The 22,867-nt window shown below is 36.5% G+C and overlaps 1 protein-coding gene across 1 annotated transcript in view; it reads right to left on the minus strand.

The window, feature by feature from the left end:
* Nucleotides 1-357: 357 nt before the first annotated feature.
* The window catches only part of LOC128982704 (uncharacterized), a 34,979-nt gene continuing 12,469 nt past the window's right edge, over nt 358-22,867 (minus strand). The window contains exons 2-5 of the mRNA XM_054401715.1: nt 6,983-7,311; nt 4,673-4,774; nt 3,759-3,920; nt 358-2,446 (exon numbers count right to left, since the gene is read on the minus strand). Of these exons, the coding sequence (XP_054257690.1) occupies nt 2,174-2,446; nt 3,759-3,920; nt 4,673-4,774; nt 6,983-7,311 (866 nt within the window). The 3' untranslated portion in view covers nt 358-2,173. The remainder of the gene's footprint in view (nt 2,447-3,758; nt 3,921-4,672; nt 4,775-6,982; nt 7,312-22,867) is intronic.

The raw sequence follows: 22,867 nt of genomic DNA on the forward strand, positions 1-22,867 counted from the left end.
TCACTAATCCTATAACGCAGGGCTTGGTAATTTCTCCAATCTGACTTAATACCAAAATTTCCCGATAGATTTACAGTGTTTGCCAAACTTTATGGAAATAAATGTACGGACAATTTATAGCTTTATTTAATGGCTATGCTAAATATGCGTTTACGTTGTCGTATGGCGTCGTTGTAAATAACTGTTAGGTAAAGTCAACGTTGTTAGCATAACACCTTGGAGGACCCCTGTAGCGAGGTCGACTCTGAGGATGGGAGCGAGGACTGTCAACAATATACAGGACTGCAACGAACAAACGCAGGCTAAAAATCTTACAACACTTTAATGTACAAGAGCAAACTACTGTAACGATAAAACAACAATTATACAAAATGAGACTAACTACAATAAATAATTTACACACTTATAAGAAAGACACTTTGATAACACCCATCTTAAACTAAAATAGGAACTTGTTTGTTAAACATCTTACATTTGCTTTTTCCTTAAAGTTTTAAACTATTGCTACCATAATATATATTACTAAATTTGTTAAGTACTTTGCTAAACAACATAAATGTATTATATTTTATCGTATACATGCCATAGGATACGAAGTTTAGATAGGATTCGTTGTAAGTGTAGATCGAGTTTGTAACGAAACTTTAAGCCCTTTTAAAATAAACGTTGGTTCCCATATTTAAAATGAAGCATATTTCACTAGTATTTTGTTTATGAATGAAATAATAGCTCTAATGCTTAAATATCAAGTTGTAATTTTCAAAATCAATAACGATGGTACTGTTAAGTCGTTTTAAAATATTACCTCTCTATTAGCTCCAGACAATGGAGGGTTTATAAACTAGGAATTGATTAATAACAGAATCCACCACACTCCGGTGTAACAAATCAGTTACTATCAATTGGAAACAACATATAGCCAAGGGGTAACGTAAGTTATAATAGTTTCTAGAAAGGTATCATATATCAAATTGAATGGATGTGGTATCAGTTCCCAACCAATTTGAACAAAGCTAAAATACATCTGATTTTTGTCATTAGTGTAAAACCTTTTAAACTAAATCTGTAAAAAGTTGGTTCACATGATCTTCTGCGGCCCCACATCTTGTTTGCCTAGGTGGAGTTCCTAGACCTTGCTTCCAGCCCTAGTTACTACATTACGTACCGTAAACAGGAATGCAACAACCGATCTTGGAGCGAAAGTTTGTTTGAGCTTCCTAAAAGGTTTGATTTACTCCTTATAAAACTATTATCATTTCGCTACCTAAAATAAAGTATAAATAATCAGGCATATTCTATATAGATTTGGTTTGATTGTATACATACCTAATTCTATTGATTGTCAACTAATATCTTAATTTAAACACTAAATAATAAAATTGCACAATGATGATTTAACAAATTACAGAGTTTTCACCGTTAAAGGAAGTAAGACATAAATGTTCTGGGTGCAGTTTTATTATGTCCCCTTGTTGTAAGAACATTTTGTATTGCTTTTTAAGGTTATATAAATATCTTCTTGGTGGAAACGTATCGTACATTGAAAGGTTTATTTTCTATCTACTAACCTTTCACAAGATAATGCGTAAAATTGTAATACTTTTACCAAATAGTTTAACATAAAAAGTGTCCAATTGTGTATGATCACTATAACAACTTAATTCCACGTCCAACATTTGAAACCTTACAAAACAAAAACACTATGTACTATACTTAAAGCTATTATCTTACCCTGTATTTGTAAAACCACGTACATTCATCTATAATAAATAGTATTAAAATACTGACAGTTTTCCACAGAATATTAGGCTATTTAATTCTTCGGGTAAAGGCAGATGAAGGTATTTATAACTACAACCTTAACACCTTATTCTCTGTACACACTGGCATTCCGTTCTTTAAAGATACTTATTTTGAGATTTTCTGTTGATTTTGTGTTTTGTAAGAGTCCTAAATATCCAACAGTTAACTTGGAATAAAGAGCTTACTTATTGTTAACCCAATACGAGTTTTACACAAACAACGTTTTTAATTAGTTTATTTTATTACCAATATTTCTTACGGTTTTGAAAATGAATTGCCAACCATATGCTTGAGTAGTTTTTAAGAGTTCCAGTGTGACTGTCCCTTTATCCGCTCTCCACCCGTACTGTACTTAACCTAAAAGTGTCCTCTATCTCCGAGGCTTGAGCTTCTTCCTGGTCGTCTTCTTCTTGTGTCGCGGCTTGCACGGAATGTTGCTCTTGTTGCCCACCAGTCGCCGCACTATCTTGAGCCAGTCGTCCAGGAACGTCTGATAGGCCGCCAGCACGCCCCAGTCCTGGATCAGACCGCCAGTGTGGTCTGGCTGTACGTCCCAGATCATGTTGTATCCTGCCTCAGCACTCAGCCGCGACGGCAGTTGCAGCCCTACGTTCAGGATAGACGTCTCCACCTCACACAGAAGCTGGAACATACAACTACTGTAAAAACTACACTAGAACCTTTCACTAGATGTAAATTCACCATCATAAAATAGACAACATTGCCAGGTAGCAATCTTACCTTCTTGCCCTGATATCAGATCTCTGCTAACAGGTATCTTCGGGTGTAGTAGATCTCTTGGTGTTATTGTCTTACCTGCTTGACCTGATATCAGATCTCTGCTAACAGGTAACTTCGGGTGTAGTAGATCTCTTGGTGTTATTGTCTTACCTGCTTGACCTGATATCAGATCTCTGCTAACAGGTAACTTCGGGTGTAGTAGATCTCTTGGTGTTATTGTCTTACCTGCTTGACCTGATATCAGATCTCTGCTAACAGGTAACTTCGGGTGTAGTAGATCTCTTGGTGTTATTGTCTTACCTGCTTGACCTGATATCAGATCTCTGCTAACAGGTATCTTCGGGTGTAGTAGATCTCTTGGTGTTATTGTCTTACCTGCTTGACCTGATATCAGATCTCTGCTAACAGGTAACTTCGGGTGTAGTAGATCTCTTGGTGTTATTGTCTTACCTGCTTGACCTGATATCAGATCTCTGCTAACAGGTAACTTCGGGTGTAGTAGATCTCTTGGTGTTATTGTCTTACCTGCTTGACCTGATATCAGATCTCTGCTAACAGGTAACTTCGGGTGTAGTAGATCTCTTGGTGTTTTTGCCTTACCTGCTTGACCTGATATCAGATTTCTGCTAACAGGTAGCTTCGGGTGTAGTAGATCTCTTGGTGGTTTTGCCTTACCTGCTTGACCTGATATCAGATCTCTGCTAACAGGTAGCTTCGGGTGTAGTATACCTCTTGGTGTTATTGCCTTACCTTCTTGACCAGATGACTGATATATGCTAACAGATCTACTGTTTTATGCTGATAGTATGCAGATCTACTAAAGTAGATACTGATCTACTTCGGGTGTAGTAGATCATTTGGCGTTATACTCTTACCTTCTTGACCTGTTATCAGATCTAAGCTAACAGGTAGCTTCGGGTGTAGTAGATCTCTTGGTGTTATCGTCTTACCTTCTTGACCTGATGGCTGATCTCGGCTAACAGATCTACTGTGGAACGGTGATAGTATGCAGATCTACTGAAGTATGCTGATAGTATGCAGATCTACTAAAGTAGATGCTGATCTACTTCGGGTGTAGTAGATCTCTTAGTGTTATTACTGTAGTATGCTGATAGTATGCATATCTGCTGAAGTATGCTGATAGTATGCAGTTCTACTAAAGTAGATGATTATCTACTTCGGGTGTAGTAGATTATTTGGCATTATTCTCTTACCTTCTTGACCTGATGGCTGATCTCTGCTAATAGATGGCTCCGGGTGTAGTAGATCTCTTGGTGTTCTCCGTGGTGTGACTCGCCCCCGTAGCGACGCAGGTCCTCAAACGTAGCTGAGAAGTTCTGCAAGGCTGAGTGTAGACTGGGCAGCAGTACCTCAACCTGCATTGGATCAGAGGAATACAAGTGGGAATACATAAGTATAGCTTACATAGATATCTAATACAAATGTTAGTAGCTAGACAAAAAAAAATGAAAAAAATAGGTTTATAAAACTTGAACAGATTGAAATTTCTGATCGTTTTGGTTGGCAAGTGGATATATTTGTTATATCATCGATTGTTTGAAATTCTTTACAACCCCCTTCTCCATTTAGATTATGTAACACTTATTATTTTATTTACACATATACTGTATTAACCGGAAACTTTTATTGTTAAGTATATTTAAAATGGTGATAACAAGAAACAATATTGGTTCCAACATGATAAAATGGAACTCTCCTTAGTTTAAAAGAGTCACTTAGACTTGCACACGTAGTCATTGAGATCCTAAACTCTTAAGTTCTAAACTATGGTTTGGTAAGTTTACATGCTTCTATCCTATTTTAACAACATTTATTGCTGATAGTTTTTGATCCTGTATAGTGTGTAATCTTTATAAAACATCCCACTCACCTCATGAATAGCTAATATTTCTAAATTAAACTACTAACTCATTGAAGTTTGCACAGTAGGCTTAATAGCACAACTTTATGGGCAATAAATGTTTTGAAAGGATGACATAGAGGCAGTTATGTGAAAATGGAGTTAGCATGTAAATGTTGGGATAATTTATAGGTACTGCATATAAATAGAGTGTAGGCTATAAATAAAAACCCGGGTAAATTGTAACCCCTCTATGTGTAAAGTTACCTTAGATTTCTTGTCCAGACACTTGATAGAGTCCCGGTACCAGGCCAGCTGGTTTCCAGGTAGCCAGTCGTATTCGAACTCTTCCTTTAGTAAGTTCTTCACCTTGAAAATAAATATAATGTTACCTCAAGTAATCAACGATTGAGTGTGACTGAAAATACAATAGACGTACAAGGTTAAAACGTTAGGTTTTGTAATGTTTTTAAATCTCAGTAGATTAACGTGGTTAACAGATTTTTTAAATGTGCAGCACTTAGCAAAAATTAAGAGTGGTTTATAAAACGAAATCAGGCAAGTAATAAAATTAATTTAAGCTTATGATAAGTTAAGTTTGACATCATGGCTAATAATGTAACTCCTCGTTCTTCAAGAGACCACATTAATCCTTATTTACTCTCGGTCTGACACAAAACCAGTTTTTGACTTGGTTGGATGACAGGATTCCTGTGGGGTAATGTGCTGAAGCCACTTACATGCCTAGAAAGACAATCAGCAGTGGCAGGTTCTGAGCGTCAACTCATTTGCAATTTCAAGTCAGCTTGGATTTAGTCCACTGACGAAAGGATAATAATGCCGCTTATAGGACGCTGGTATACCTTTTACTTAGCCTTACCGGCCGTAAATAACATCTCTTAGAATAATTGGCCATGATTACAAATGTGCATGCATGTTTTGGCCCATATGTACACTAATATTAAAACATAAACATTATGGATCATTGGCATAAACAACCGAAACTGTCCCGAATGTCCATACTAATAGCTGTAACAGCTGGTTTTACGTATCAGAATGAATTACCTGTACATTCTTAACAGCAAAGTACCGAAATCGATGGACAAGATTTATTGGATATTGCCTTTCAGAACATTTTACATCATCCTGGGAGATAGGCAACAAATAACCCGTTGTACAATGTGGGTCCAATTTATTTTTCAAAAAATAAATATGTGGGTCACAAATTGTACTAAAATGCAAATTTGGAAATCTTCTAGGTAATTTTCTGTTTCGGTAATTTTGTATATGAAGCTACCGTAGCTATCCTACAATTGCATATGCCTGTAGTAGTCCAAAGATTACTTTAAAGTATTACACGACAACCTTTTGAAATGAAGATGTGTTTGTTAAGGCCTTGGCATATACATTACAGCATGGATAAATAAAATTCATTCATAATAAGCTACAACAAAATTATTAAAACCAATATAAAATACATTTCTGTATTAGGATTCTTCTAAATTAAAGGTTATTGTTGTGTTGAAGAATGTTTCAAAAATGAAATAACCACATTGACTAAATAATAAACGATTCAAGATTAAATGGAAAACTTCTGCTTTGTTTTGATTTTAAAACATAAGTTATGTTAAAGATTTATTCTACACGTTTTTGTAAATTTAGGTAACTACATTTATATTTGAGATTTACTGTATTGTTTAATCAATATTTTGTATGAAGTGGAATAACCTCAACGGTTACTTTTAGAAAAACAACCTGGAAATAAAGATGAAATAGGTCCGTAAACGTATTTGTTTATTTGGTAAGTACTATGGCAAGTTCCAATAGGTGAAAAACAATATTATTTGGAGTAGATTTTAACCAGGTACTGTACTGCCTGTTGCTCCAAGCAAATGAGGTTTTAAATAATATAGCCTAGCACGGTAGTAAAGGGAGCGTCCATATATAACTCAGTAAAACCTAGAGGTAGTTCCCGTTTCTTAAAACTAACCAAAAATATAACGTTGAAGATGTTGATGAAAAGTAATTTAGTGAATGGCTTCGATAACTGCGTAATGGAACCCTAACCAGTCGCAAAATAGTTAGTAATCAGGCGTTGATTAGGCCCTTTTTTGATAAAATATGTAAAGTCAATCCACATTTAGGAGGATTACCACCTCATAAACTTACACTAGGCTAATAGTAGTTTTATTAATGTTGATCAGAAACAAATCTAGGGTTAAGTTTGGTCAATGGGATGGCCTTACTACACAATAATTTTGTTAAACCTTTACAAAAGGAGCATAAACCTAGAAATAATAATTGGATCGGGTTTAGTGGTTTTGACCAAGAACTAAGCTTATTTCAACACACCTTTATTCATCTTTTCATATTTGACCACTACATTCAGGCCAGTGACGAAATTTGTTAATGTTTATGATCCATGCCATTTCGGATCTACTATTCGTGTATGTATCTCGTTTTGTTTACAAACTATTACTCGCATGTGTGTGATCCTTTTAGATACCTGGGGACATGTGTCTACATCAGGAATAATACCCTGATTACTGTATCTGTGTTTAGACTTGTCATACTGACCCCAGAGTAGACGACAGCGATGTCCCGCTGAAGGAGGCCGCTGCGGAAGTGGTTGTAGGCTATCCTCAGTTGGGTGCGTACACGTCTCAGCGGCCTGGTGCTTGGGTGACGCAGACCATCAGGGGAGATCTCGTTGTTCTCGAGAGCCAAGTTTAGGTAGCGTTTGCGGGCGAGAATGCGGTTGCGAAGACCGCACGGGTTCTGCCACACGGGTGACGGCGTGGGATGACTGCACGTCTTGGCCCTACAGGAGAGGAGACCGTCCGCCAACACGGAGGACGCGAGCATGATTACCAGAGGGACCACAGTATTGCTCCTCTCACCCCTACCTGCAAATATAGAATATTCTGTCAGATATAACACAGTGACCAGAGAAACCATAGTATTGCTCCTCTCACCCTTACCTGCAAATATGGGATATTCTGTCAGATATAAAACAGTGACCAGAGAAACCTCAGTTTTGCTGCTGTAACTTTTACCTCCAAATAGGTATGGGATATTCTGTCAGATATAATACAGTGACCAGAGAAACCATGGTATTGCTCCTCTCACCCCTACCTGCAAATATAGAATATTCTGTCAGATATAAAACAGTGACCAGAGAAACCTCAGTTTAGCTGCTCTCACTCTTACCTCCAAATATGGGATATTCTGTCAGCTATAATACAGTGACTAGAGAAACCATGATATTGCTCCTCTCACCCCTACCTGCAAATATAGAATATTCTGTCAGATATAAAACAGTGACCAGAGAAACCTCAGTTTTGCTGCTCTAACTTTTACCTCCAAATATGGGATATTCTGTCAGATATAATACAGTGACTAGAGAAACCATGGTATTGCTCCTCTCACCCATACCTGCAAATATAGAATATTCTGTCAGATATAAAACAGTGACCAGAGAAACCTCAGTTTAGCTGCTCTCACTCTTACCTCCAAATATGGGATATTCTGTCAGCTATAATACAGTGACTAGAGAAACCATGATATTGCTCCTCTCACCCCTACCTGCAAATATAGAATATTCTTTCAGATATAAAACAGTGACCAGAGAAACCTCAGTTTTGCTGCTCTAACTTTTACCTCCAAATATGGGATATTCTGTCAGATATAATACAGTGACTAGAGAAACCATGGTATTGCTCCTCTCACCCCTACCTGCAAGTATAGAATATTCTGTCAGATATAAAACAGTGACCAGAGAAACCTCAGTTTAGCTGCTCTCGCTCTTACCTCCAAATATGGGATATTCTGTCAGATATAAAACAGTGACTAGAGAAACCACAGTATTGCTCCTCTCACCCTTACCTGTAAATATGGGATATTCTGTCAGATATAAAACAGTGACCAGAGAAACCACAGTATTGCTCCTCTCACCCTTACCTGTAAATATGGGATATTCTGTCAGATATAATACAGTGACTAGAGAAACCACAGTATTGCTCCTCTCACCCTTACCTGTAAATATGGGATATTCTGTCAGATATAATACAGTGACCAGAGAAACCACAGTATTGCTCCTCTCACCCTTACCTGTAAATATGGGATATTCTGTCAGATATAATACAGTGACTAGAGAAACCACAGTATTGCTCCTCTCACCCTTACCTGCAAATATGGGATATTCTGTCAGATATAATACAGTGACTAGAGAAACCACAGTATTGCTCCTCTCACCCTTACCTGCAAATATGGGATATTCTGTCAGATATAATACAGTGACTAGAGAAACCACAGTATTGCTCCTCTCACCCTTACCTGCAAATATGGGATATTCTGTCAGCTATAATACAGTGACTAGAGAAACCATGATATTGCTCCTCTCACCCCTACCTGCAAATATAGAATATTCTGTCAGATATAAAACAGTGACCAGAGAAACCTCAGTTTTGCTGCTCTAACTTTTACCTCCAAATATGGGATATTCTGTCAGATATAAAACAGTGACTAGAGAAACCACAGTATTGCTCCTCTCACCCTTACCTGTAAATATGGGATATTCTGTCAGATATAAAACAGTGACCAGAGAAACCACAGTATTGCTCCTCTCACCCTTACCTGTAAATATGGGATATTCTGTCAGATATAATACAGTGACTAGAGAAACCACAGTATTGCTCCTCTCACCCTTACCTGCAAATATGGGATATTCTGTCAGATATAATACAGTGACTAGAGAAACCACAGTATTGCTCCTCTCACCCTTACCTGCAAATATGGGATATTCTGTCAGATATAATACAGTGACTAGAGAAACCACAGTATTGCTCCTCTCACCCTTACCTGCAAATATGGGATATTCTGTCAGATATAATACAGTGACTAGAGAAACCACAGTATTGCTCCTCTCACCCTTACCTGTAAATATGGGATATTCTGTCAGATATAATACAGTGACTAGAGAAACCACAGTATTGCTCCTCTCACCCTTACCTGCAAATATGGGATATTCTGTCAGATATAATACAGTGACTAGAGAAACCACAGTATTGCTCCTCTCACCCTTACCTGCAAATATGGGATATTCTGTCAGATATAATACAGTGACTAGAGAAACCACAGTATTGCTCCTCTCACCCTTACCTGCAATATAGAATTTTGCCGGAACTTGCTTCAACCGTCTGTTACATTTAGAGTCTGTAATGTTGATATGTCACTTTAGAATATAATAAATACATGTTTACAAAATCACAGGCAACCGCACTCGCGTTGTAGCGTAGCTTACACGTCATGCTGTAATGGAAAGTAAATAAATCAAAATATAAAGATTAATGATAATATGGGAAGAATTACGACAGCAATAAAATAATATAACATACTGACACTGTAATAGTATATTACGTTACTAGTCCTGAAAATAGGTGTTTACCGGACGAGTGTGGTCGTTCCTGTGCGAGACGAAGTCGAGTATGGGATTACCATACGAGTCTGGTAAAACACATTTTGGACGAGTGACGTACGATATTTTACGCCATACTACTAAATCTGTACAAATCCTTATTTATTACCACCGACTAAAGGGCTAACAACATTGACTTTATATAGTCAATGCTAACAATCACTAGTCGTAACCTCTAAGAGAGGTTATGTTTTTGTTTATAAACTAACCATAGCCAACCACTCTCACTCATTGCCAAATACAGTATATAATCAGCTGATTGGTGTCCAGTAAAACTCATTACAGTACAGTAGTACGCAATGAAACCCTATTTGATTAAGCTGACGGCAAACAGCTGTTTTCTGGACTAAATCCTTGCGTGAGAAGTTTGTCAAATCAGTGTAAGTGTGGCGTAAAACAATAAACCATCTGATTTTGTAGTAGCGTGTGTACTAAAAACGTGATAATTTAGGATTGTAAAAAATTGTATCACCACACTAATAACCAAATACCAAGATAAAGTTTTAGACCTTAAATATAAGCAATATAAATAATGAAATAAGAAATATGTACGGTATTAATAGTTTGTTTTTAGGGTTTCAATGTTATTAGGAAATTGATACTTCATTTACTAATTGCCATGTTAATTTTGCCTAATGAATTGCGTTGTTTGCGTTTTAGGTCAAGAGTAAAACTCAAAATAACTTATAGGCCTAAATTAACTTCTAACTAACGTAATAACATTTTCAGAATGAAGATCTAATTTGTCTAAAAACATGAAAAATATTCATATGTTCTCCTATTGAGTTTAATGATAATACAATTTTCCAATACAAATAGATCACAACTTGTACAATTTCATATATTTATTTATCATCCTAAAAATAAACAGTATATGTGTTTCAAGTTTTATTGGATGTACTTTTATTTGTTTTCCGTAAGGAAAACTCCTCAAATTCACACAAAAAATGAATATAAGCGTAGATTTTGCAATCCCGTTAATCCCGTGATTAAAAGACACCGATCCCGGGATTTATAGGTAAGTTACCAAAAATCTACCGGGATCCCGGGATTGAGAGCCCTAGCTGCGATATTTCTCAGTTGTTAGCTTTGATCTTGGACGCCATGTTATCGTTTCCAACCAAATTTTAATATTTTGAGGTGGGTCGACATTTGAAAGTCCATTGAAAAAGAAGCTTACAAAAAAGGTTAGGCACACTAAGATTGGTAAGTATTGATATGCTCAAGCACTTTTTTTAGGTCATAAGTGAGACAGCAACGTTTCATTAATTTGTCTATGGTTTCATAAACAATAATTATGTTTTTTCTAACAAAATCAATCGGCTACACTGCTCAGGATTAAATGGCCGTGGTGTGTGGTGTGTGATTTCTAGGAAAGGTTATTATACGTTTCGGTGATATTCGGTGGCCCCCAAAGTCACCAGATTTGAGCGTGTGTTTATATATATACAGGGTGTTCATTTGAAAACTTTCCATATCTGTTGTGTGCAAAGGTAAGGCTTTTAACACTTGTTTGTTCTCAATTCCCCCTAATTTGGACATGCCAAATCCAATAAAATTATTTTCAATTTTGAAAAATGCCCCAAAAGGGCCCAATTTGGGGGGTAGGGGTGCTTTTTGAGAAATTTTCAAATGTAAACATGGGTTGTGTGATACATCAATTTAAAGCTCTAATCACCCCGATCATTTTGGTGCAAAAAAAGTTTAATTATCTTTAACCGTATTTACAGGGTGGGTCAAAACGTTTTAAAAAAGGACTTTGAAGTTAAGTACCGTATTAAACTAACTACTGAACGGAACAGCGCCAAATTTCTTTCCAAGCTTATTCTTGAGCTACTCTTTAAGATAACTTGTAGTAAAGACATTTTTCATGTTATTTTCTAATTTTAAAAAAAATCTCAAATTTTAAGAATAAAAGAAAGCTGAAAACTCAAAATTCTTAAATAGCAAGGTATGACAAATTCCATACCACGTGAAAGGTCCTTTTTTAACAAACATTTTACGTATTTAAGTTTTCTTTCTATCTCTTATCGTTTAAAAATTGAAGTAGAAAAACATAATTTTCTATGGTAAAATTGTAACTAGTTTTCTAATAAAACAGCCAAAATTCGTCTCTAGACACATTAAATGGTGCAATAACTGAAGGAAAAAATTCATTATTATTTTTAGGCAGATAGGCAAACAATTCATTACGTTTTACTTTGTGAAAAACAAGTTTTATAGCTGATGAGAAAAACCCAAGCGTGGGCCGCTTTCTGTAGTACCATTGACTAGTCAATGGTAGTACTAATTTCAAAAATACCATTTCCTGTAGTACCTAATCAAATATGGTGTAAACTTAAAAAAATAGACTTTATTTTTACTTATTGGTCATAACAAAAGTGTTCCAGGATAACTGCAAAGTGTTTAGCAATAGATATCTAGGTATAACATTGAGTCATATGGCTGTAAATGATTTAGTTAGGAAGTTTTCTGAAACTGGCTCAGTTACCAATGAGAAAAGAACAGGATGAAGGGTCCAAGATGAATTCTGACACACGTAAAAGTAGTCGATCAATTTGTTATGAATCCTACTACATCGTTGTACAAAGTGCAATCTGTTTTATTAGAAAACTAGTTATAATTTTACAATAGAAAATTATGTTTTTCCACTGCAATTTTTAAACGGTAAGAGATAGAAAGAAAACTTAAATACGTAAAATGTTTGTTAAAAAAGGACCTTTCACGTGGTATGAAATTTGTTATAACTTGCTATTTAAGAATTTTTAGTTTTCAGCTTTCTTTTATTCTTAAAATTTGAGATTTTTTATAAATTAGATAATAATTTGGAAAATGCCCTTACTACAAGTTATCTTAAAGAATAGCTCAAGAATAAGCTTGGAAAGAAATTTGGCGCTGTTCCGTTCAGTAGTTAGGGTAATACAGTACTTGACTTCAAAGTCCTTTTTTAAAACGTTTTGACCCACCCTGTAAATACGGTTAAAGATAATTAAACTTTTTTTGCACCAAAATGATCGGGGTGATTAGAGCTTTAAATTGATGTATCACACAACCCATGATTACATTTAAAAATTTCTCAAAAAGCACCCCTACCCCCCAAATTGGGCCCTTTTGGGGCATTTTTCAAAATTGAAAATAATTTTATTGGATTTGGCATGTCCAAATTAGGGGGAAATAAGAACAAACAAGTGTTAAAAGCCTTACCTTTGCACACAACAGATATGGAAAGTTTTCAAATGAACACCCTGTATATATTCATTCATCCAATATAGTGTATAGTTTTCCAAATTTCGCGTCTACACTCACAAACCCCGATTCCTGGTGGGTGTTAAGAACAGAATTAATTAGGCATTTGTGATAAATAATTGTGACCGTGAAAAGGTGGGACGTGTCATGGAAAAATTATTGAATCCTGCAATAATGCAAGTTTATTAAATGTCAGTCCATTAGATCCATCAATTAAAGTTCTATTTCGTTTTAATTGATAATATATGTAGTATATATAGAAAGTAACAGTTGTTCAGCTTACATTTAACTTTGTTGTGTTTAAAATGCCACCGATAAGAGTTACGACCTTGGCTTCTACTTCCAAAACTCTGTATCACTGCACTAAAGGAGATAAGAATGCACTTAACTTTTGGCATAGCTCCAAACACATCAGCTCGGAGTTTGGGCCTAATCGAAGTCTATCTCGGGAAATCAGTATAGTTCCTCGTTATAAATAGTGGATCCATGCCCAGAAGGCTGTAATCTGTGTAGTAATACAGAAAATGTGGACGAAAGATGACCAGAAATACATTTTGAGACTGATGGATGATGTTTTATAATTTATATCCTTGGATCAAATAATTTATATCATTTTGTTTTGTAGTGTTAAGAATTTTTGTTTAGTTTTAGTCCTGACTTGAGTCAATTTGTAAAACAGTATTGTTACTGAAATTCGCGCATGAATAAAGACCTTATTTATTTATTTATTTTATTTATATCAAATGATCTTTCAAAATCCTTATCCTATCCTATACTAATATACTATACTATAATATGAGCAATGTTTGCTTGTATGTATGTATGTATGCTTGCTTGCTTGCAGAATGATCTCGAAAACGGCTCCGACGATTTTTTTCAAATCTTCTAAAAAGTTTATTTTTGGCCTAAAACGAGTTTACCACGACGAGTTATTTGTTATTAGAACTGCCAACAAAAATCAAATTATGTAGAAAAATGAAACTGAAAGTCACTTTTTTAACATTATTTTTTTGGGTTGCTAAGTACCATGTTGGTTGAATTAAATAACAAGGAAAAAGTAAACAAAAAAATTATAAGTTGTAACATGTGTTCATAAAGGCAACTACCCACAGTATACCAATACTAGCAAATTACAAAGTACAGTAAAAAAGGAAAAACATCTCTTGTTACTATTGTGCAAAAGTTATAGTATTAATAGTCAAAGGTTATACTGAAGCTTACTCGATACATTGTAGTAAATGCTAGCAGTGCGGAGTGTAGAATCTGTTATGAAGATCAGATTAAGGTAGATTTCCCATCCTTATGGAACAGCTGAAGTCAATTTTATTGTTAGTGCTGTCCGGTTTTCTGTAGATGTCGTGCTTTGTTTACAACTTGTTTCTTGTTATTTCAGTAATTTAAAGCCTCGTTTAACCAAACAATACTATCTGATCATAAACAATAACTCGTCTATATAGCCAAACAGTGAGACACAAATAATGAGAAACTACCCCTAAAATTAACCCTAAATCTAAAGAAAACCGGACAGAACTAACAATAAAAGTGGCTTCAGCTCCAGCTGTTCCATAAGGATGGGAAGGTATCTGCAATCCTAAAATGTAATGGGAAGGTAAGGAAACAGGTCCGCGATGTAGGAAGTAGTGAAGAAAGTAGTCAAGGCGAGCTATCCGGAGTGTGGGAACTGTTAATGACGATTAGATTAAGGTATCTGCAATCTTAAAATGCGTTGGGAATGGAAGAAAACAGGTCTGAGACGTAGGAAGTGGTGAAGTAAGTAGTCAATGCGAGCAGTCTGGAGTGTGGGAACTGTTTATGAGGATTAGATTAAGGTAGTTGCAATCTTAAAATGCAGTGGGAAGGGAGGGAAACAGGTCCGTGACGTAGGAAGAGGTGAAGGAAGTAGTTAAGGCGAGCAGTGTGGAGTGTGGGAACTGGAAACCGTTTGTAACAGTTAGATTTATGTATCTGAAATTGAAATACTGAAATGCTGTGAGAAGGGATGGAAACATGTCCACGACATAGGAAATGGTGAAAGAAGTAGTAAATGCTAGCAGTGCAGAGCGTGGGGAATGTTTGTGGCAATTAGATTAATGCATCTGTAATACTTAATTCTATGAGAAGGGAAGGAAACAGGTTCATGACGTAGGAAATGGTGAAGGAAGTATTAAAGGCTGGCATCGCAGAGTGGGGAATAATTCCCCCCGAGCAAAGCTCGGTCCCCAGGTACTAGTAAGACTTATTAGATTATATCAACAAACCCCATAATTAAGTCATGCGTGGTTATGCAAAACTCAGAGTTTACGCAATACAATTAATTCGCTGCAGATGACACCTATGTTTAGATAGTGCAGTTTTGGGACTGCACATTGAGAAGGTCATGGTGTTCCTGACAACAATAGTGGGTGGAACTGTGGCAGTTACAAGGGCGAGCCTTGCACGGGCCACTGGCTGTTTATGTTCTTCCTTGTAAATATACAAACTTATCACTAGGCAGTCGTCAGCTTCGCCTCGATACTGATTCATTTGTTACGGTTTCTGCAGTTGGGGCGTAAGAATATACATCATTGGCTGAACATGGAGATGTTTACGTGGTAATTTGCAGCTAGAAAGTTTTTTTTTGAATAGGTTTAAAATTGGAAATTTTACTTGAATTTTTAATTTTGAAGAACAACCTTGAGGTCAATAACAACATACATCTGATGTCAGGAGGAATCAAACTGTAATAATGGTCATATTTATGCCTGTCAAAATTTTTAAAATACAATATCATTTCTTACAAATAATAAAATTTACTTAGTTATTAACTTCGCTCTTCTTCCGATAGTTATACACCATATGTAGTTCAGCCAGAATTATCAAACTTAAAATTATTGGCAACTTTTCATTTCAACCAGGCACAATTCAACTTTGTTCATAGCATGAGGTCTGATATACAAAATAATTTCCGATCTTTGTTATCGGAAGATATTTTAAAAATGAATGCGGAATTTATAATCAAGTTAGTGATTACACATGTGACATGTAGCCCACCTCCCACACAGCTGGGTTATCAGGGACTCCACGACCTTTGTCGACCTTGAACAGTGAACAGTGAACAGTGAGTATCAATCATGACCAGGTCCAGTCAGGAGGTCCCGATGTATCAGATTAGCCACTTACCAAGTAGAAGTGGTCTTGCCATCTACACGAGAACTCTAGATAGGCAGAGATTCCTGTTGCTCAATATACAGTGTTTGTAGCTTATGTTCTTCTTCTTCTTCTTCTTTATAGACAATTAATTAGTACATGTAAATTATACGGTTTCAAATAAGAAGAAACAGTGTCCTATAAACTTTGAATTTGTTATTTTGTTTTTGATGTATCATAGGTATACCCCCACCAGGTAACCGATAGGCGTACTCAGATAGTTACCCATTCCTGTCTGGGCCGTCTAAATATCAACAATGTTTGTCTCTGGCGTTACCTAATAAAGTTCATTTATTCAGTTTCAAATGTGGGTTTTATTATATTATAGTATACCTCCAAGAACACGTCAGTTTTATTCGAAGAACAATAACCATGATATAGTCCGTTCACAAACTTTAGGCGGCATAAGGGGATATTTTTCTGGGTTCCCAAACAATTTTCCCTAATGTATGTTACAGCCGAGGGACAGTTGAGCTTATAAACAGCTGACCACTTGTCCTTCTGTAGTTGCAAATGCAAGGTTAGGTGGACGGGGTGGAATTGCTTCCTCTATAAGCACTTCCACAATTTATTTCCTTTGCTACAACTCGTCCATATAGATAGGATGGCTAAGTATCAGAAATTAGGTGGTTTAAGCCAGTAGGATATATGATATACATTACATATATGTTGAGTTAACACTAAACATCACATATAATTGTTTACAGTCCAGAACTAATATAGCAGCTCGTTTATCAGAACGAATTATGAATTCAATTACATCAATAACAACGATGTCCAGCAGTCTAAGCTGATTAATTGTGCTTGGTTCATAAACGCCTTCAAGTCTGATAGCTTGCTAGACAACATAATTCCTGTGCCCACTTACATAGTGAACGGGCCTTGTTTATTACACTACATGTTACATTTACTGATTCAACCACATAGGTTTTAATGGCGCATGTCTAGTGTAAGAAGCCGAAAGCACGTTCGTTGATTTTAAAATATTAATCGGAGGAGAGACAATAAAAACCCATGAAGTCTTTGGTAACATAATAATAAGATGGTTTCGGTCGACTGTAGCTTCTCGAGGGAAGATAATTCTAGCTTTATCAACCCACTTTTAGCATTTCGTTCATGATTTTAATTTATAGATTTTTAACCTTATGTTCTGTAGAATCACTAACTTCTCTCTTTACTGTTGGATAAAACGTGATAGGTAATGAAATGTATGAAAAATTTATATTCAGAATGTGAGATGTAAGTATGGGACAAAGAGTAAATCGATGTTTGAAGTATTGTCACTTTATTTGTATTCCTAAATTGAAATTAATGCTTAACCTAATTATATATTTTCAAGCTCACAATTTTGAAGCTAGCAAGTTGTTTATGCTACAGATTTTTTCACTTACAATTCTGCGAGTACAAATACTAATGCACAATTCTCCAAGCTGGTCATTCACTGTACTGGTAATGTTCCACTTCCTCGTCCTCGGCCATAGACAGATCACTGTACCGCCCACAAACACACACGTGGCAAGTATTTATTGCACTTTAATTCAAAATAACGAGGCATGTGATTGGTCCTAATGCATCAGCTCCGTCGCTGGTCGCTGCCAGCATTGTACAGTGTACACACTCTACCTCTGCCTCAACAGTATAGAATTGCTGTCCGGCGCATTACTTCTCAGACATGTAGGAATGCTGAAGGATAATTGCTGCTTTGAATTAAACGCCGGTTCTATAATTGTGTGCACATTATTTTACGCTTATTGCAATACACCCCATGAAAAGGATCCGATGAGATCTGAGCAATGTTTGCAAAGTTCAAATCCAGTATAAATGTGTTAAGAACAGACATTACAATGTCTATAGGCCGATTGGTGAGTATAAACTTAAGTCACTCAAAAGATTGTTACACACTTTTTGTTAATTTGGCTAAATTAAGACAATTTGGGCACTTTTGCCAATGGAACTTTTGGGCAAATGCCGTGTTCACACAGAAATTCGCGTTTTAAGGTTTCCGAAAACGCGAACAGAAAAGCCGAAAACGTCATTATTTTGATCACTTTTGTAGGTTATGTGGTTGTATGAATATAAAAAAGTATTAAAATTTTCAATAACAGCTAAAAGATTGCAACCTAACCTAACCAAACTACTATAACGTTGGCAAATTACTGTTGATGTCAGAAAAGACATGTAAGGATGGTAGGTCGTTTTAACGAATTTCCCAATAGGGAAGTAGCTATTACCGTAGGTCTCATGGTAAGACCTAGGCCCGGGACCGATTAACTTTTTCATTTTGGTGTCCCCAGAGGCCAAAAACACCATTCGTTCCAATTTTTATAAATGTATATATATATATTGTCCACCCAGACGATAACTTGAGTAATTTTTGTCAAATTTTTATAAAATTTGGTTTGAAGGTGTAAGGCGGGATAAACTTGAATGAGTTCGCGAACCAGCATGATCGGACAATAAGAACGGGGTTTAACGGGGGTTTTATGGGGTAAAAATGGGATTTTCTAAATTTTTACCCTTAAAACACAAAATTTTTCAATTTTCCTCCAGGCCTTATTAAAGCGATTTAAAAAACAAATAATTTAGTATACCAAAGAGTTTTTTGTACGGTGATTGGTTACGGACAGATAAAAAAATTTAAATTAAAATTCCTATGTTATTCTTATGGAGAATATTGTAAAATGTTGTAATTGGCTAGTTTATGGATATATTTTTTATCAAACTTGGTGGATTCATTGATTGCATACTATTTATTGAGATTTTATAAAAAAAATTCTTTATTAGTTTCCCTGTAGCAGGTCAAATAAAATCAATTCAAAAATTTACTTTATTCAGCTTGAGAAATATACAGGAATACATTATGAGTGCTAGGAATAGTATTCCCCTGAATGGACTGCAAATCCGTGCTCGAGGGAAGAGCTCTTACCAGCAGGAAATATGTTTTGGTTATTGTCCATAGGTCAAGCTAACCTAGGTACTAGTTAAACATAAATGTTACCTAATTAAATAGATTAATTAAAAAACCAATCCAGGCAAATGGAAATTCGCTTAGTTGGCAGGTTTGCTGCAGCGGGGGTATTTTTATGCAAACTTGCGACTATATGCATTAAGTCCTTTATGTAGGTTGGACTAGGTAATGTAAATTTTAGGTCATAATGAACCGAGCTGCAATCTTATGTTACCTCCAGACTAATCTGTACAATTTAGACAGAGCAAAATACCATTTTAAAAGTGCAAAAGTTTATAAAAGCCACATTAGTTACATAAAAGCTACATTAAAAAAAAAACAGTCAATCTTTCTGAATTTTAGTTCCGTTACTTTTTTAAACTACTGCACAAAATTCCTTTTTCTTGTTACACTTAAATGGTGTTTTCTATTCTGTGCTGTAATAATTACGTTACCATCACGGAAGCAATTTTTATTTTTTATCGACATTTCTTTTCAAACATAAGAAATTGAACGGAAAAATAAATCAATCACGCATGTGCTCAACTAGCCCTCTTACCAATTTTGTATCGTCATTAAATTTAAATAAACTATGACATTTTTTGATTTTCTTTTTGCTAATATATCCTAGAGAGCTACGATTTTATTTTGTACCACTAGTGGCATTTTTGTAAAGTAGCTTGGAAGACTAAGGGCTCCATAACGGTTTCAGGTATATACTGTGCATAGTTATTTAAAGTTTAAAGCTTCAAGTTAAAGTTTTAAGTTAATATCGTTTCACCCAATACGTGGGTAATAGCTATTTACATTACAAGTGTAGTAAGAGCGTTTTTTCATCACGCAGGTGAATGTTGTGCAACGAGCGAATGCGAGTTGCATAATTCACCGAAGTGGTGTAAACACGCTCTTGCGTAACGTGTAACGTACAAGATTTTACCTGACCCGACAATATTCAGGAGGTTACGAGCAAATCCTTCATTATCAATTTCACTCATCTTCTAACAGTAACGTTTATTTACTAAATAAAAGCTAGGTTAGGAAAATTCTTCAAAGCATAACAATAAAATTCAAACACACAGCTGATTTCTAGCGTTGAACGTCGTTGGCTCCATAGAGGTATATTTTTTAAGTTATCCACTCAATGTTATTTAAATGGGTTTCATTACATCACCGAGTGAGTTTTTTCCAACTTTACATCACTCGAGAAGTAAGGAAGTTGTATACATCACGCTTGGGATAGGGAAGTTTAACATGGCGGGTTAGGTAAAATATTTTTTAAGACGCTTAATGCACATCATAATAACCTCTAACCGTACTACTAATGTAGAAAATTATTACGTGTCTAAAAAAACAAGCCAATTCAAACAAATTAACAAACAAGGGTTCAAAAGACTTGTCCAATGTACATTATATTCCGATGGAGAATGTAGCCAAATTTCAGTTTATGACAATCCTCTCTGGAACTGCCAAATGCCCTTACCAAACTGTTATGAACTTTAAAAACTTAAACAAATTAATTGTCAACTACAGATGCCTAGAGCTGCAACAGATAGCTGTGTTCTGGTGACGTCTTGCTGTCTGGTACAATAGTGATGCCAAATGCCAAACACTACAACACGCCTCTCTGGCACATCTCTAGTTCTTACCTCGCTAATAGCCCATCTGTCTCCCGTCACCGTCAAACAGTTGCAACATTCACAGTGGTGATTGATTTGTTACTGTAGCCGTTTATTGATTCTACTGTTGGATCTAAATATACGTGGTAGTCAGGGGTGGCATAAAAGAACTTTTGAAGAGCCTGAAATAAAGTTATAAAAATGGGTGTATTTTTAGTTAGAAAGAAATTGTAAATGAAGATTTTACGACTAAAAAATATGAATGGTAAATAGTCACTACGGGATAAGTTTAGCTACTTCTTGATGTTTAAATAAGTAAATTAAAAAAAATAAGATTCATTCCATCCAAAAAATATGTACAAAGTATACTGGTGAAGACATTCATAACCCCTCTTGTCAGTGCATCCTCTGATCGTCTGAGGTACTACTTGCAGTATTTAGGCTTGATGCCACACATCTGTCTACAGGTCCTGCCCCAACCATTCACTGGTGAAGACAATCTAACACCTCTTGTCTGTGCATCCTCTGATCGTCTGAGGTACTACTTGCAGTATTTAGGCTTGATGCCACACATCTGTCTACAGGTCCTGCCCCAACCATTCACTGGTGAAGACAATCTAACACCTCTTGTCAGTGCATCCTCTGATCGTCTGAGGCACTACTTGCAGTATTTAGGCTTGATGCCACACATCTGCCTTCAGGTCCTGCCCCAACTATTCACTGGTGAAGACATTCATAACACCTCTTGTCTGTGCATCCTCTGATCGTCTGAGGTACTACTTGCAGTATTTAGGCTTGATGCCACACATCTGTCTACAGGTCCTGCCCCAACCATTCACTGGTGAAGAAAATCTAACACCTCTTGTCAGTGCATCCTCTGATCGTCTGAGGTACTACTTGCAGTATTTAGGCTTGATGCCACTTATCTGTCTACTGGTCCTGCCCCAACCATTCACTGGTGAAGACATTCATAACACCTCTTGTCTGTGCATACTCTGATCGTCTGAGGTATTACTTGCAGTATTTAGGCTTGATGCCACACATCTGTCTACTGGTCCTGCCCCAACCATTCACTGGTGAAGACAATCTCACACCTCTTGTCAGTGCATCCTCTGATCGTCTGAGGTATTACTTGCAGTATTTAGGCTTGATGCCACACATCTGTCTACTGGTCCTGCCCCAACCATTCACTGTTGAAGACATTCATAACACCTCTTGTCAGTGCATCATCTGATCGTCTGAGGCACTACTTGCAGTATTTAGGCTTGATGCCACACATCTGTCTACTGGTCCTGCCCCAACCATTCACTGGTGAAGACAATCTCACACCTCTTGTCAGTGCATCCTCTGATCGTCTGAGGTATTACTTGCAGTATTTAGGCTTGATGCCACACATCTGTCTACAGGTCCTGCCCCAACCATTCACTGGTGAAGAAAATCTAACACCTCTTGTCAGTGCATCCTCTGATCGTCTGAGGTACTACTTGCAGTATTTAGGCTTGATGCCACACATCTGTCTACTGGTCCTGCCCCAACCATTCACTGGTGAAGACATTCATAACACCTCTTGTCAGTGCATCCTCTGATCGTCTGAGGTATTACTTGCAGTATTTAGGCTTGATGCCACACATCTGTCTACTGGTCCTGCCGCAACCATTCACTGTTGAAGACATTCATAACACCTCTTGTCAGTGCATCCTCTGATCGTCTGAGGCACTACTTGCAGTATTTAGGCTTGATGCCACACATCTGTCTACTGGTCCTGCCCCAACCATTCACTGGTGAAGACATTCATAACACCTCTTGTCAGTGCATCCTCTGATCGTCTGAGGTACTACTTGCAGTATTTAGGCTTGATGCCACACATCTGTCTACTGGTCCTGCCCCAACCATTCACTGGTGAAGACATTCATAACACCTCTTGTCAGTGCATCCTCTGATCGTCTTAGGTACTACTGCAGTATTTAGGCTTGATACCACACAATTGTCTA

The sequence above is a fragment of the Macrosteles quadrilineatus genome, unplaced genomic scaffold (genome assembly GCF_028750875.1).
Source record: "Macrosteles quadrilineatus isolate MER2022 unplaced genomic scaffold, UCM_ALF_1.0 Scaffold_1__1_contigs__length_201487025, whole genome shotgun sequence".
In the NCBI taxonomy this organism is placed as follows: Eukaryota; Metazoa; Arthropoda; class Insecta; order Hemiptera; family Cicadellidae; genus Macrosteles; species Macrosteles quadrilineatus.